At 35.5% G+C, this 16,765-nt stretch overlaps 1 protein-coding gene across 18 annotated transcripts in view; it reads left to right on the top strand.

Moving 5' to 3' along the window:
- The window catches only part of DGKB (diacylglycerol kinase beta), a 402,831-nt gene that overhangs the window by 316,707 nt on the left and 69,359 nt on the right, over positions 1-16,765 (top strand). For 17 of the 18 annotated variants that reach the window (XM_066991767.1, XM_066991771.1, XM_066991770.1 and 14 more), the window contains one exon: positions 2,812-3,007. In XM_066991767.1, coding sequence (XP_066847868.1) covers positions 2,812-3,007 — 196 coding nt within the window. Of the gene's footprint in view, positions 1-2,811; positions 3,008-16,765 lie in introns of those variants that run through there. The other variant, XM_066991779.1, reaches the window with a different exon arrangement.

Here is a 16,765-nt window from a genome sequence, read left to right as displayed (position 1 = left end):
AAAAAAGTAGGAACACTAATGTTTATTTTAAATCTAGTAGGCATACTCTGTATTTGAAAGTATGCTTTTATTTCTAGCAGTATCATTGCTTTATTATTGCTCTGTTTGGGAAAAAAAAAAAAAAAAAGGAAAGAAAAGGAGCAGAACACATCTAGTTTTGTTGTTGTAGCATATGAATGTGTTAGGACAATGCAGAGCTACCTGTCGTGCAAACTTCTTGACTGTGTGCGAACAAAAGAAATCCTCCCTTTGCTAATTCAGAAAGTTCCTCACCACTGTGGGATTCAGAGGCCTAGTCAAATAATTGTCTTAGTGTACTACCTGCTGTGTTCAATATTGAGTGAAAATGGAAGCCAGACCCTCAGCCATCCTATTTCACAGATCTTCTTTTATTTAAATAATTCCAGTCAGTTTGGGGGACGCCAGACCTTTATAAATTAACAGCAGGGAAATACCAAAGGTGTCAGATTGCATATTTATCATCTTTCTCGTGTAATACTTAAATATGTATTAAGAAGTGACTGACATAAATTAGGCAGATTTCAGAAGCCACAGGCCGTGGCTTGTAGAGGACCCCCTTCTGCTTGACATTTCATCCTTGTCAAAGATCAAATTATTTTAATTTAGGCTGCAAATTATAAGGAATGAAGACTTCTTTGTGGGAATTCCCTGTGGTAATCTGACTTTTGTTGTTACTGCTGCTTGACAGTGTGCAAAAGATATAATATGCATGCAAATAAGGTTAAAAAATATGTACTATCTAATTATCCAGCCAGTACATTCCACTTGAAGACAGTGGGAGGCCTGACACACAGTATGTGTTTGATTCATTGAGGCCTGCAGGGTATTTACACAAGATTACTTTTAATTATGAAATTAATATCTGTTTATCTAGAATGTATAGGATTAAGTGAGCATATACATGAGAAGAATTTTTAGTAAAATTAATCGTCTCAATATTTAATACATATAAAATATGGGCAAAAACATGAATTTGGTTCCAAAATAATTGTGAAGGCCCATGACATTTTTATTGCCAGAGAAGTCTGATTAAAAAGTTACACTTTCAATTGTAGTTGTTGCTACATCTGCTAACTCACAGATATGTCTTTTCACTTAAAAGGTTTCCCTGTATGCATGTAATACACAGGTTCTTAATGAAAAAATATGAAATGGAAACCTTAATGTCAAAATTGTTCACTCTCCAGATTGACAACATTAAGATGCAGAGTATGCATTATAATACAGTTCTGTTTTGTGTTCTGGGAAAGTTTTAGGGTAAATGAATAATTATGCACAGCTTTTTTTGAGTTCTGCACTCCTTAAAAGCTGTGATAAAAGTTTAGATAAAAAGAGGACAAAGTGCCAGTGACCCACAGAGCATCAAGCTGCAAGATGTCAGTGGACTGTTACTGAAGCATGGTTAATTATTCTTCCATTTTTCTTCCTGATTATTACATATTGGAATTACAAAATAAGACACTTAATCAAATTTAAATGCATGACTGGACCCCCTACTGGCTTGCAGAGCATTGCAGAAGTAGGATCTAATGTTTGTAAAATATACTGCAGTATACAATAAGGTATGTGTAACTCACCAGGATGTCTGTGTACTCTAGCTATGTTGTGAGGCATGAAGCTAATGTACCTTCAGCTAAGGTACAAGTTTATGTACCGGTCCTGGGAACTTTGGCTTACATGCACAGGTTCAACTGAAGTTCCCTGAAGTTGGGTCTTTTTAATTCTGTGGAGGTTCTCCAGTATTTTGTTACATTTTCTATGTGTGAGGAGCTTGCCCAGATCCTAAGAGAATGTGGGTGGGGAGGAGAGTTTTGCCTGAATAAGTTGTAGTCACTGAAGGCTAGGTATGTCTTGTGTATGTCAGGCAAACTGTGCTTGCAAATGTAGGCTTCTGCCCCCTGAGAAGACATTGCAGTTTGTTGCTCAACAGGCTTATAAACTAAGGTCCCTGAATAGTTTTCCTGCAAATGAAAATTATGGTCCCTTTAATGGTCCTTTTAACTTAAAACCATAATTTAACAAATTACTATATATCTATAAAATTTTTGCCAGTGTCCAGTGTTGCTGTTGAAAGCAAGAGTGCATCTAGTGAGTCTTGGAAAGCTCTTTGATAAGTGATACTTCTTCTTTGGCCCCATATCCCTCTTTTGCCTAAATGTGAAAGAAATATTGAAAAACCTCAAAGACATGATATACAAAACAGTGAAAATCCCTCAATGACGCTCCTAAAAATGGCCATGTTTTCCTTTGGCAATGATGCATGTTTCAGAGAACTAGCATAATAACTATTGCTGATGGAGGTCCTATGATAAGAAATGCTGTACCTGCGTCAGCATTTTAATAATCTTACCTCTTAGTATGAGTTATTAGTCAGGCATAGCTCTATACTAATGTGCCAGTTGAACCTTTGGATTGAAACTAATATCTGCATGGTGTTCTGTGCTATCAGGGACCCTCTTAGACCCTTTTCTATAAAACTGTGTATGCCCTGTATTCAGGGACTTCAGTTTCATGTGGAAGGGACTCAGGTGTTATGACAGCAAATATCATTGCAAAATTGTAAGACAGACAATTTATCTGGAACAGGAAACAAAAAAAACCTAGCAGTTATTGCTATAGTGATTTTTACAGTATAAATGTTTGTCTGCTAATAGCTGGAGTGATAGGTAGAACATTCTGATTTTTCTTTCTCTTTTACTGCTCTCTTTCTACCCCCACCCCCAACCCTTTGTTGTTTTTTGTTTGTTTCTGTTTTTTTTTTGTTTTTTTTTTTTTTTCCTTGCTAATCAGTGTGATGGAATTCAGCTAGACTTAATCAATATTTCTCTGGAAGGAATTGCCATTCTGAACATCCCAAGCATGCACGGTGGATCAAATCTTTGGGGAGAGACAAAGAAAAGACGTAGCCATCGTCGGACAGAAAAGAAGAGGTCAGATAAAAGAACCACTGTCACAGATGCCAAGGAACTGAAATTTGTATGCCAAGGTAAGCTTACAGATTAATATAGGCTACCTGGCTCCATACAGTCAACTCAGTTCTATAATTGCCCTTGCATTGCCTCTTGTCAAGACAAAGGATAGACAGCTCTTAGCTACTTCTTTTCTTCTGCATTTAGCTTTTCTGATGGGAAGCACTGGCAAAATGTAAAAAGGCATAAAGAGACATGCTGACGATTACAATCTATGTACTTGCAAACCTGCTTTTTTTTAGATGGGATGTTACCTGTTAAGCAGACTAAGCACACCATGTGGCACTGTTTGCTACTGTCATATTCGGTCTAGGCATACCTGGAGTTTTTGGGAGTAAGAAAATGCTTACTTAGCATTTTAAATGCTTATAAATGTCAGTGTGCATAAAACTTGGGAATAATCATGGCCTGCTTCTAACAAACTTTTCCTGAGGCTATGGAAAATTACTTTAGGATAACAAGACAAAGATGCCTATATATTTTATGTTACCATATTGTGATGCTGTGTGCAATCCTTCATTGTATATGATGTAGCTTGTTTGTATGGGCATGCTCCTTCCTTCAGGACTCATTACTTTCCTGGTGATTAGAAGAATTTGTTCCTTAAATTTTATCATAATCATAACTTTCAACAAATCCTTACAGTAAATAGTAATATTTATTCTACTTTACAGAATCTGAATACTAGGTGTTTTAACACATCATTATATATCACAAGTTGTGGTGACTTTAAAATTTTCTGTTCACAGCAAGGGATAAGCAGACCAGACTTCAAAAACTTTTTTTAATTTCCTTTCTTTACTTTTTATTCTATGGAAATAATATCTCCTGCTTCAGTGGTTCCAGCATCCATAGACTTAATAAATGTCAGGACCTTAACTGTCTGATGTTACTATGGTCCTTTTACTAGTTTTGGATATCCTATTTTTTGTATTTTATCAGCAATATTTTTTTAAATCACTAGTTATATCTTAATATGTGGTGTGGTTTTAATCCAGCTAATTTACCTGGATAACAAAAGTTGAGGAACAAAGTTTTTTATGGCTTTGCGGCTGCAGTAGGTACTAGGACCCAAAATTTTCTGTGCTGTAGCAATTTCATATGTTCTCAGCGTCTCAAGGTAACTTACCAAATACATTGTCACCTGAAGTCTTACCAGTTGCTAAGCTTCTTCGTACACTACTATCTCTGTATTCTGTCAGTGTTCAAGAGATGGAAGCAGACTAATGGGTAATGGACTCACAAAAATATTTTCTTTTCTGTTGCTTCTGAACATAGGGAGATGGGACACTTGACCCTTTTGATAAGTAGTGAAACAATTTATTATTTCTTTAACTGTTGGGGTTATGTATGTATTTAATACATAAATAACAGTGATCTCAAACTAATGACTATTTTTGGTGCTGATATTAGAAGGATGTTGCTATGTATTTGCATTTTCCTGTACAGGAAAAAATAAAATAATAATAATAATAATATCGAAGACTTTAAAACATCAAAGTGATTAGAAGATCCTACATTATCTATAGAAGTATTCATAATGCAAACATTAAGTACCTTACTGTAGAAACTATGTGCTGTGGATGGAAGTGATTTCACCCAAAGGCTAGTTTCAAAGCAGAGGTTGACTTTTCAAAATTATAAGCTGGAACACCTATATCTTGTCACTGAATACATGGGTAGTATACATCTACAGTAGCATTTCAGTGCTTAATAAGATTAAAAGAGGATTTCCCAACTGGGCGTGTTTGTTGCACTTCGTTTTGAACTGGGAAGACTTTGATTGAAACCTTCTAAAGAAGGAACCTTTGCAAGGTCCTGCTGCTGTCCTCCCTCTGCTCTTGTATGTGTTACTTAATGTGAGCCAAGTATATGCAGCATGGTCATCACTGCAGGAAAAATGATCAAAGTTCTGCCACATCTTTTTTTTTTTTTTTCCTTACCTTCCCCAAATGATCATACAGATATGTATCTCTCTCTAAGCTTGCTCCCCTCTTTTTTTTCCCCACTTACTGTTGTTAAACTGTAGGTAGCCAGTTGAAGCCAAAAGGCTTGTATTTTCCTTGCCTTCCCATTATCTACCTCTGCATACTCAATCCACAGTTTTGTGCTTTAATAAAATGGTCACCTGTTTGGAAAACAACCTGATTAGCCTTAATCAGAAAAATGATATATTGAAATGTAGCAATTTAAAATATGTGTTGCTTAAATACATTCCCAGCTCGTCTCATGCATGTACACTAAAGAGCAAGATTTGGCACTGGTAGTGTATAGGTTTGTGTGTGTCTATATATATCATATATATTTCTATTGAACTGCTGACTGGCTTTGATATTTTTGTATAAAAACATAAGTTAATTGCACAAATATGTTTTCATATAACTCTTTAGAAAGAAAACCTTTCTTAGCTAAGGCTATAATAATACTAAATATTATCCTATTCTTTGTTAATGGAAGCAAATACTACAGTTTTCAATTCAGCTCCTATCCAGAAATGCAGCCTATAGATGGTCTTTCTGCAAATATTATTAGGGAAATAATTGGGTTCTTCTTCTTCTTTCTTCATCTTCTTCTTTTCTTCTTCTTTCTTCTTCTTCTTTGTTCTACTTCTTCTTCAACTAATCTATTTTTACTAATTTCTCATTACCATTTCTATTGCACAAACTCAATGTATCAGAAAAAATATATAACTACAGATATATGACAGTCCATGAAGGTAGATGATTTGATTGTAAAACCTTGACATTATGAATCTGACAGTTGCAGTGTTTTGTTTTGTTTTAAAATCTCCCAGTATGTACATATCTATGATATATCTATTCACAATCAATTTTTTTAAGTACAGTTTTTAGATACAACTTTGAACTATCCTTGAACAGTATTTGGACAGGAATTTTGGATAAATGTATACAGATATTGAAAATGCCAAAAATTGCTTCTATAAAAAGATGAACATACTGCATATAAACTAAAGTATGAGTTGAGAAACATAAATAACTAAGCTACTTGCTGTTTGGAAATGACATCCAAAACATAAGTTGAATCATGAAAACATATCTTCTGTAAAAGATATGTCACTTATGTTAGGTGTTAAACAGCAAAATTTTCTTCCTCACAGACACACTAAATTGAACTTTAAAGCCTTTTGTGAGAAAGGGAAATTATTATTTTGAAAATTTCTCTCTTAAACGTTTTGCTGAGTGGAGTCAGATTCCTTTAGGGGGAATGTTTTATGCTTTGTTTTGTAGTCATTGCAGAAATTCAATTAGAGCCCTGTCCTGAAATGAAGTATCTTTTAAGGTCATCAATCTCTTTTAAAGTCAGTCATCATTTTGGCTGGGATAGAGTTAATTTTCTTTGTAGAGGTTCACACAATGGTGTGTTTTGGATTGTTGATGAAAATTGTGTTGATAACACACCATTGTTTTTAGCTGTTGCAGAGCAGAGCTTACATAGAGCCTTTTGGTTGGTTGGTTGGTTGGGTTTTTTTTGCTTCTTGTGCTGCCTTACCAGCGAGGAGCTGGGGGTGCTAAAGGAGCTGGGAGGGACACAGCCAGGACAGCTGACCCAGACTGACCAAAGGGATATCCCATACCATACTGTTGTATGCTTAGCAATAAAAGCTGAAGGAAAGAAGGAGAAGGGATGGGGGGTGGGTGGGTGGGTTGTGAAATATTTGAAATGATGGTGTTTGTCTTCCCAAGAAAACATCACACATGATGAGCCCTGCTTTCCTGGGAGTGGCTGAACACCTGCCTGCTGATGGGAAGCAACAAATGAACTACTTGTTTTTCTTTGCTTGCATGCACAGTTTTTGCTTTACCTAGTAAACTGACTTTACCTCAGCCCATGAGTTCTCACACCTTCACCTTTCCAATTATCTCCTCCATCCCACCTGGGGAGAGTGAGCGAGCAGTTGTGTGGTACTGAGCTACCCGTTGGGGCTAAACAACAAAATCTCTAAAGACTTCATTGCAAACATCTACATAACTTATTTTCACAAGAGTAGTTTCAGTCACCTTGATGGATTCATTCCTGAAGGAAGCATCTATGAACTATTAATGGTTGAAACCTTAAGACTATAAATATTTCAGTAAAATACTACCTTCTTATTTATTTTGTACATCACCAGGCACACTGATACTTAACAAAGTAGTGAACAAGTTGATCTGCACAGCTTGTTAAAAGAGCTTCAGTGAGCTATTGCTCAGCAACGTCCCAGACTTCTATACCCTTTCAACACAGTGTGCATTCATGTCACAGCACCTAGCCATATACCATGCTTACCAATATGATTCTGTAATTCTACGTGGAAATCTTGGTTAATAACTATATTATGAATTTCTGAATGGAAATGCAAAAATTTTAGATATAGTGAACTGTCTGTATACATTTTACTCTACAGTCAAAAACAGGGGACGTACAGAGGGTGTGAAGGCCTCAGAACACTTCAAAACATCCATACGCAGTGGAAAAGGAGAAAATATCTTTTTTCATTAGGTATCAGTTTCCATTCTACAGGGGAAGGAAAACATCCTATCCCAAATTTTCATATAGGTAGGGGATTTCTAACAAGAATTCTAAAGCCAATTTGTCAGCTTTGTGGGCTAGCACATTAATTACATTTCTGGAGGTCTTTCAAAAAATATGCTTTGGCCATGTGATTTCTCCTTGCTGGTTATAATTTCCTAACTATTACGAGTTGTGAGATCTCTAAATGTGACTGAATTATATTGGAGAAGTTAGAAACTGTGTTCCAGTTCAGCATACAGTGTGAGTTCAGTATCAGTAGAAGTTTGGGTTATTTATGGTATGGTACAAGACATGTATAAGATTGCAATTATAGAAAGCTACAGATAATGTAATGGCTAGATTACCTTATCTCTCTAATTTTGTATCTTGTTTAGGCAGTTTATCACACACTGATAAATTGATACACATCGACACATTATCACCACGGAAAAATAACTGAATATAGCTGTTTCTGACCTGGTCCACGAAAGCCTATTGAACGTAGAGAAATAATGTTGTTTAGACAGAGCATCTAAATAGAATCAGTTAATTACTTGCTGTCTTGACAATCCTAAGTAGGTATTTTTGTGCATATATGTACAGAACTTGAAGAATACAAATATTATTGATATAATCCAGTTCTACCAATTTTAGTAACCAGTGTTGTAGGTTATTTGTGTTACTTTAAAGAAAGGAAAATAAAAAGGCAAATGAGCAAAATACCTTAAGTTTATAAAAAATATCCATTCAACAACTTGAGGTAATACATTTGATATTCATAATTCCAGCAAGCAGAAATATGTCTACCCCATGAAAACCAGTGACTAAATCAGTTAAACAACAAATGAAATAATTAGTAATGCACACTGTTGTGGGCTAGGCTCAAAAATCATTAGACAGCTTGCCAAACACTTACGGTCCTTTTGCAAGAAGAGTCTGTACACAAGCTGAGGTGTATATATATGCTTCCAAAGCAAAGATACAAGTAAGGTGTATATGCTGGAAATACCTTTCTGGGTAATATATGTAAGGGTTTATATTTCTGTGAAGGATAATAGAAAAAGAACAGTGAATCTGAGAAAAGGGAAAGTACTGAACAGAGTAATAGACAATCTGTTGAGGCATTTCTTAGGAAAAGTGAAGAGGAAGACAGCTTTTTCAGATGAATTCTGACTATAAAACTGTTAGCTAAGCAAAGAGACTGCCTTCTGTCTCTTCTGTCTTCCTATATTTTAAGGAAAATGCTCTTTTGTCTGTAACAGTAAGAAAAAAAGTATGAAGAAAGAAAATATAACATTGGTGTTCTCTTCCTAATGAAAGCAACCCAATAGGACCTACAAGTTGTCTGACAGAGACATCAGGGGAAAAAAAAAAAAAAAAAAAAAAAGAAGGAAACAAGTTTCTTAAGCAGTAAAATAGGTAAAGTTTAGAAGAATTATGGTAGGTAATCTTCAGGTCCCAAAAAAGGTAAAATGGAAGGAGTATCCATATGCATGCTAGTATGCTTATTTAAATGGAACTAATCACTGATGACACACGTATAAAACATTAAGTCAAAGCAATAAGTGTATGAAATTCTGGAGAATAATCCAGTATTATTTAAATGTAAAGTACTATAAAACTAATGTGGAACTTATTCCTAGTGTGAAAATTTAGGAAACGTACATATGATGAGTTATAAAGTTACATGAATCTAAAATGCTTTGTATGTTTTATTCACACATCCACTTCATTTAGGGATATACCTCAATTTCTTTGCTTGGAAAATAACACAGAATTATCCTTGTATGAAATTTCCAAATTTTCATTTCTTCCTAAATTTTCCATAATTGCTCAGAAAATAGCATCATTTTTCAAGGTTTTGGGCACATTATTTTCTGTCCTAGAATACTAGGAAGACAGAGAAATCCCTTAAATATAAATAAGATAACCCTTCTAATCCAGATATTTTTTCAAACATTAAACACTTTGAAATATATATCTAAATTCAAACAGGTTTTGTTGTTTGTTTGTTTGTTTGTTTTAGATGAGTAGAACCATGTTCTCTTTTCTGGATACAATGCTAAAGTGTCCCACATCTTTAGTGAATGCTGTAGTCACTAGTTCATTGTACGGAAAGGACCATGGCAGAATATCTGTCTTTCCAGTGTATATGCAAATTCTTGTTGCAGCATAGCTTCCAGGTGTTGGGCACTTGAGCTGGGAAAGTACCTGTCTGGGGGATTATAGCATAGGCAATGTTGGGAAGTGGAGTAACATTCAGTGGAGTTATATGTTGCCCCTTTTTTAGTTTGGGCTGCATTATTTTGTCACCTTTTAAAAAAAATTGAATGGCTCACTGAATATCCCATTTCCTTTGTGTGCACTTGTGTTGTGTCAGTCAGCCATTGTGCATTGCCTCTTTTATCAGCAGAGTAGCAGCAATTGGCCACCACGTCAGACATCTTGCTCCATGTCTCCAGTGAGAACTTAATAGCTACTGGGAACTGCTGTCCCACCGAGAGCAGCTGCTTGGAGTAGTTCATTGGTGTAGGAAGTGGTGATCACTGAATTTGCAATCTCTCCAAAGCCAACGAGGGCAAGGAACCTTTGCCAATTTGCTCACATGGAATCATCTGTTCCTGTAAACCCAGGACCTGCAGCTTTGCAAAAGTCAGGACGCAACTCTAAGTTGTTTCCACTGATACAATAGTTTCCATTTTTTGGCAGTTCCTCTAATAGTTGTGGAGCAGAGTGCTTCATATTGTGATGTATTTCCACTGTTTAGCAATATTTTATTTCTGTGGATACATGAATATAATAATAATGAGGGAAAAAAAATGTCGCTGTTTTTCCACATTAGCAAATTCCTACTTATAGTCTTTTACTTTAAGCAATGGTTTGGGAGTTTAGACATAGTGTAGAGGTGAGAAAGGTGCTGAGCTACTTAACATGACAAAGTATTGGCTCTGGGAAGTGCAAGTAGAAGGTCTTCTCAGTAGAGAAGTAATTTTCCTAACTGAGAACTTGGATTTTTTCTGACTATCTGAGGGGTAAGTTTGTATTCAAATACCTTTTCAACATATTAGCTACTGATGACTCTGTGGATTTAGCTCCTCTCTTTTACAGCTTGAACACGTATACTGGCACAACAGATCCAGCTATCAGGAAGGGACAAATGGCACTTTGTCCTATCCATTTACTTAAATTGTGCATTGTACCCATTTGTTTGTAATATCTGAAAGTCAAACATTCACTTTACCATGATATTAAAAATAGCAGAGTTCTCCTAATAAGGCAATGTACTACTGGACTCACATTTTGATCATGCCAATAAAAAAGGCTTTTCTCCTCTTTCTTCCTCCCCCACAGCAGCAGAGCTTTAGGATACCTTCTTTTCGTCTATATACCTTTATTACTCACAAGGTGCTATATTCAGAAGGAGCCTTATTCATGCAAGTACACTCATCAGCCTAGGGGATGGAGTCCATAATTCATAACACACTTTGAATCTTTTAGAAATATAAATACCATTCCTATTTGCTGTGAAATACTGATTTTTATTGTTAGAAGGAAGTAGTAGGACCTTGAAAAATAGATTGATAGTCTGATTTGGTTTTATATTTATAAAGCATGTATATAGGTTTCTGTGCAATATAGATCATAGTAGAAAAACAATTTCCTTTTATTTACAAGGCAATTGAGATTGTCATTGTATTATACCTTTTGGTGCACAGAATGTTCATTTTCTTTCAAACGTTATTCATCAAAAGAAGATAATTATGGTGTATTTCATAGACTGCCAGAAGGAAAATGTATCTTTGAAAAGTTTCATTTCCCTTAAGTTGCTCATTTTCTATAGGAAGACAGAGCTATTAAGTAACATACCCATGACAAAGATTGATTAAAATGGCATAAAGGACTATCTTATCTCTAAGTACAGGGATTTACACATATAACTCTTATGACTTTAAATGCAGTAGGTGAAATTAACTCTAGCTATTGTATAAAAAAAAAAAAAAAAGACCAAGTAAATTGGTTTGTACAGAGAACTAAGTGAAGGTGAGAAGAATAGCATGTTAGGTACCAACCAAAAAGTAGGAAGTTACTCATTGTTGTAGGGTACACCCACCATAATATAGCATGCAAACTATCAAGCCAAGTTCTGTACCAGCAGCATTAATGCAGTATTCTGCTGGGACTTTCCTTTGCTGCTAAACAGTAAAAACATCATCTTGCTGATGGGTCTAAGTTTCTTAGGAAGAGTCTTCATCCAGCACCTTGGAGCAGTTCAGGTCCCTCTATAATGCATGCTGCAGCATCCAAAGTAAATTTAGGCTATGTCTACCTTACCTGGAACAAGGGATATTTCCTTAAAAACACATTGTGCAGGGCCTATATCTTACCTCAGCACAGGTGTCTGTAGAAGGCTAGTGTGACCTCTTCCACAACAGACACAGTAACTCTGCTTTGCTGGGAGCCCTTAATGACTCTTGTACCTTACTTACCCAGGTAAATGAATACTTACCTGTAAGGCAGCCATGTTATTAGTGAAGATGTGGTAAATGATAAGGGATGTGAATGGAAGACCCAATGGCATAAGATGATACATATCATTTTCATTATAGCAAAGCTGATCAGCTTATGCAAGGTTTTTGTTTGTTTTCTTTTCCCTCTGCTTTCAGTGCTGGAGGCTACAGATTTACTGGTGTTTGTGTGAAGACTTGACTTTTGCTTTAAAATACACATTGCGGGATATAAAGGTCTATAATAATTAGTTCATTTATAGACAAAAGGAGAAGCTCAGCTTTGCCTTTCTTGAACTCTATTGTTTCTTCATTCTGGTCTTTTCTCTGACTATAGCTTTGCTACTGTGCTTTAGCAGTTCGCACAGAAGAGTGGCAGTAGCATGGTGTGGTGAGTCTAGAACTTGGTTTACTAATGTAGAAGACAAGCAATTGTTATTTAAAGTTCACTGTGCTATCCTTAAAATGTGAGTATTTCTACATGAGCATTGGGCCATAAATCCTTTTGGGGGTAATTCCACTGAAATTGTGAGATTTATATGAGGGAGTAATAACATGCCATAGCTCAGGGCAGAATTTCATATGTTCTGTATCTCTGAATGTGCACGAGGAAAAAATAACAAGTTTCAGAGGAAAAAAAATATGAGTGTGTGTGTGTATAGATATATTTAAAAACATATGTTTAATTGACATTTTAGATTTTGTGATCACATAAATGCCTTTTCCTCTACGTCAGCTACATTTCCTTAACAAACATGTACTATTTTTTTTTTAAGATTTTTTGTTGGATATATCTTCTACATTGTATATTGATTTATGCTCACATATTTTTTATTTTTTACAAAACATTAAATTCTCATATTTTTCTCATATGTAGCATGATTAACACTTAATGCAGAAGTGTTAAACCTGTCTGAGAACAGAAACTAGCCCCCAACTTAGTTATAAAAATCTTCTATTATGGTACTTTTATACAGAGTTTTTCTTTAATTAACAAAGCGAAAACATCTGTTACTGTCTCAACATAGTTTTTGAGTTTCATATCAATTTTATAATTCATGTGTTTTTCTGCATCTGAAGTTTTGTAAATGTTGCTGGTCTTACTAAAGCTTACAAAAAGTCAGCAATTAACTAACTACAACAGGTGTTTCCTTTCTTGGGGAATGGAATGCATATGATTATTGTAATTTAGATTCCTGTGTGAGTTAAGGAATTGGTCTGTTATTAGAAAACATTACAAACACATGGAAAATGATAAAAATGAATTAGAAAGGTTGGTTAAATTTAAGACTGAAACAGTTTTAACCCTTCCAGGCTTTCTGAATGTTGTGGGTGATTGCTATCTCCCTCAACAATCCTGGATGTGACCAGATTTATGCATTTATGGTTTAGATTTTCAGTAATATTTTCTGATGCCAAACATATGTTTTTGTGTTTTGACCTTAGTACAAAAAGCTGCAATAATCATTCTGCAATATTCAATTTGTTTAATGGCAGACCAGTATTCCCTAGGAATGTCTGATAGCATGTTACTCAAATTGCTTGTTCATTTAACCCTGCCCCAGGTGCCTAAATCTTTAGATTAAAGATACAGAAATGAAAGTATAATACCCTATCATTTCTGGCTGCTGTAACACATAATCATATCCTCTGATACATTCTAGTGTTCTATTACTTGTTACTAGAAAATTTCATATTCCTTGAGTGTTTGCAAAAGGTGTTGTATTGACAGCAATTTAATTTTGAGTAACAACAGGAGAGACAGCTTCAGTTAATGTACACATTAATATTACTTTAAAAAAAAAAGCGGAATATTCTAAAATATCGGTGATATGAAGAATCGGGTAAGACCACATATTGCTTGTATATACACTTCTATTACTCACTGGAGGTAGAATTCAAATTTAGAAGAGAAAAGTAGTGTTTGTGTATGAGAAAGAAAGAGGGATGTGGAAAGGAAGCATATATTAGAGCAAAACAAAATGTCAGATTCAGTTTGCTGTATTTAAAAAACAAACAAAATCCTCTGTATTGGTTCTGTGTTGTTGGTGTTGGTTTTGTTTTTTCTTTTTTCTTTTTCTTTTTTTTTTTTTTCCTTTTTTCCTCTTGATCCGCAAAGGGTTGAGTTGAGAAAAGCATTCAAATATACTTAAAACTAAATATACATATATTGGAATCGTACAAGTATTTTACTAGTGACTAATTACATTGGAAGCAGAGATTTGTTGTTGTTGTTCCCCCAGCCCCCTTTCATCTAAGCACCCATGTTCTGCTAGGGAATATGGTATAGCAAAATATTGTATAGCAAAAGCATGTGTGCAACCACACCTATAAAAAGCACTGTGTTAGTATTGTTTCAACCACATATTTACAGAGATCAAGTGTAATTCTGGTGATTTTGTTCGCTTGTGCTGATGATAAGTCAAATTAAAGGAGGAGATATTCAGTCAGACCATGTCATGTCAGTGACCTGTTTCATTTTTACCTGCTGCCTTTAAATTGTAGTATCCCTCCTGACACTGTTAAGCATTGCCAGTAAACCACCAGGTTGTTTATAAGAGCACATTGTAAAGTAGGCTGTATTGGAAAGTATGAGCTGCCCAACAAATTAATGGCATTGTGAGGTGCTGCCTGCTGGGGTGAAAATAAATTGTAAGAAAATATAGGGAGACAGGTAATGGGCACTAGCTATACTGCACAACACTTTTCAAACTGCTGCTGACTGTGTGCCAATGGATATGGCAATAACTGTCAACAAGATTTACAATACTTTCGCGTTTACACAGTGAGAGTAGAAAGGCTGAAAGAGTTCTATAATTTTATTTAAAGTTTAGCACCAACTATTTCTGGACCTACTATTTCCAGGCAACAGGGCTACACACACACTGCTCATCTTTCATACGTGTCAGTGGGAGGGTTTTTTTATTATCATCAGAAGTCCTTGAAATTGAACATAAGAGAAATAACAGTAAAGCAGAGGTATATGCTTAATTGTAAAGTCCAAGTAGGTACAGATTTTGCCATTTACTATATAAGTTGTGATCTCTGATGACACTAAATTGTGCTACCTATCTATAGCCCCAGTGGGTGGTTCCTGCAGGGGAGAAAATTTCTAGCTGTGCTTCTTTCCATGATATTGAGAATGCACAGCTTAAAGCTACTGTATTGGCTTTGTGTCCCCTTGGCAATACATTCCATGCTGCAGAAATCTGCAAGAGGCAAACTGAACAATTTTAAAGGCCTGCTGTGCAAGTCTCAGGAGTTGTCCCATCATCCTCCTTATGAGTTTTCAGACATTTACATTTAAAATAACTTTTAATATTTGTTAACATTACAGAAGTGGTAAAATTATGTGATTGAGCTGAATTTTATTTTTCTGGTTTGCACATCCTCAACGGAACTCAGAAATGCACACCTTCTGTGTGCATTATTTTCTAATAAAGACTGTTTCCTAGTTAAATAAGTTCTTTCCGTGCTATCAGAAAGGTTTTGCAGTGGTTTCAGCTGCCAACCAGTAATAAAGCCTCTTTAAAATATGGAGTAGAGTAGCGACGGATTTGTAATAAATCACAAATGATGTCTGTGTACCATTAACATCATTTTGATGATCTTTTTCTTTTGCAGGTCTACTATACTATTGAGTACAGGAAAAGCAATGATATCGGGAGAGGGGGAAGCCTTCTTATAACCCAATAAATAATCTGAGGCTGACCAAACCATTCCTTGTATTACATTACATGAAACTTATCAATAAATTGGCAGTTAGTGACTATTATGTATGTGTTCTGTGGTAACACCCAAAGGTCTCAGACACTAGACATTTTATAAACACAGATCAAATGGATGTTTCCTGTTTGAAGAATCAAAGGATAATTTAGGTTGGAAGGGACCTCTAAAGGTTAAATAGACCAACCCTCTGTGCTCAAAGCAGGTCTAATTATATCGGGTTGTTCAGGGGCTTGTCTAGTACTTACAGTCTAAAGAGTCTAAGAATTTACAACCTAAAGTTTGTTTGCTAAAATCTAAGGGTTTGGTTCCTGAATGCAAGGTTAAGAAGTGCAATCTCTTTTTGATTGTGTGTCACCCTAATTCAGGCAGTCAGTCTGTCATTTGTTTTATTTTCATATTTCTTATTCAGTTTATGATAGTCTTAGCTGACTCAACAGTCCTATCCCAGAGGCTCCTACCATTCACTTGAAGTTCTCTGCTAAGGACCTATCTTCTTGAAAGAACTTCAGTATTCCCATCCACGTGCAAAAGCAACACTGCCATATGAAACCTTAGTGGAACTTCCACCTCAACTGACAAATAGTGCTCTGGAATTTTTTATCTCATCACTTTTTCTGGTCTACATTCATGGCTTTTCATTTCATCTCTGTTAAGTTTATAGACTTAAAACAGTATGTTCATCAGTTCTCGTACAGACTTGGTTAACCCGCTGATGATCAATGTGGAGGCACGTTGAATTTTAAGTTTACATTTAAATCCAGTTAGAGGCAATTGAACTTAGGTGTGTTCTGAAGCCCACGGTGTCTTCTAGAAAGCTTCTCCTCCATTTATCTGGACTCTAGATATACTTGAGAATGTAATTTTCCTTCTAACTTCTTTTTATTTCTGCTTATTGACCTTTTACCTCATGGCTGTTTTAATTTCAATTTTATTTTATTCCAAGAATTTGCCTAAAAGTGTAGAGCCTCTGCTTTCCAAGAGGCTTACAAACTTGTAATAATAATCATAATAAGCTCCCTGGAGTGCAAA

This window comes from Anser cygnoides, chromosome 2, assembly GCF_040182565.1.
Source record: "Anser cygnoides isolate HZ-2024a breed goose chromosome 2, Taihu_goose_T2T_genome, whole genome shotgun sequence".
In the NCBI taxonomy this organism is placed as follows: Eukaryota; Metazoa; Chordata; class Aves; order Anseriformes; family Anatidae; genus Anser; species Anser cygnoides.
Note: the sequence above shows the minus strand (reverse complement) of the source record. Positions and strands in the feature narration are given on the sequence as shown.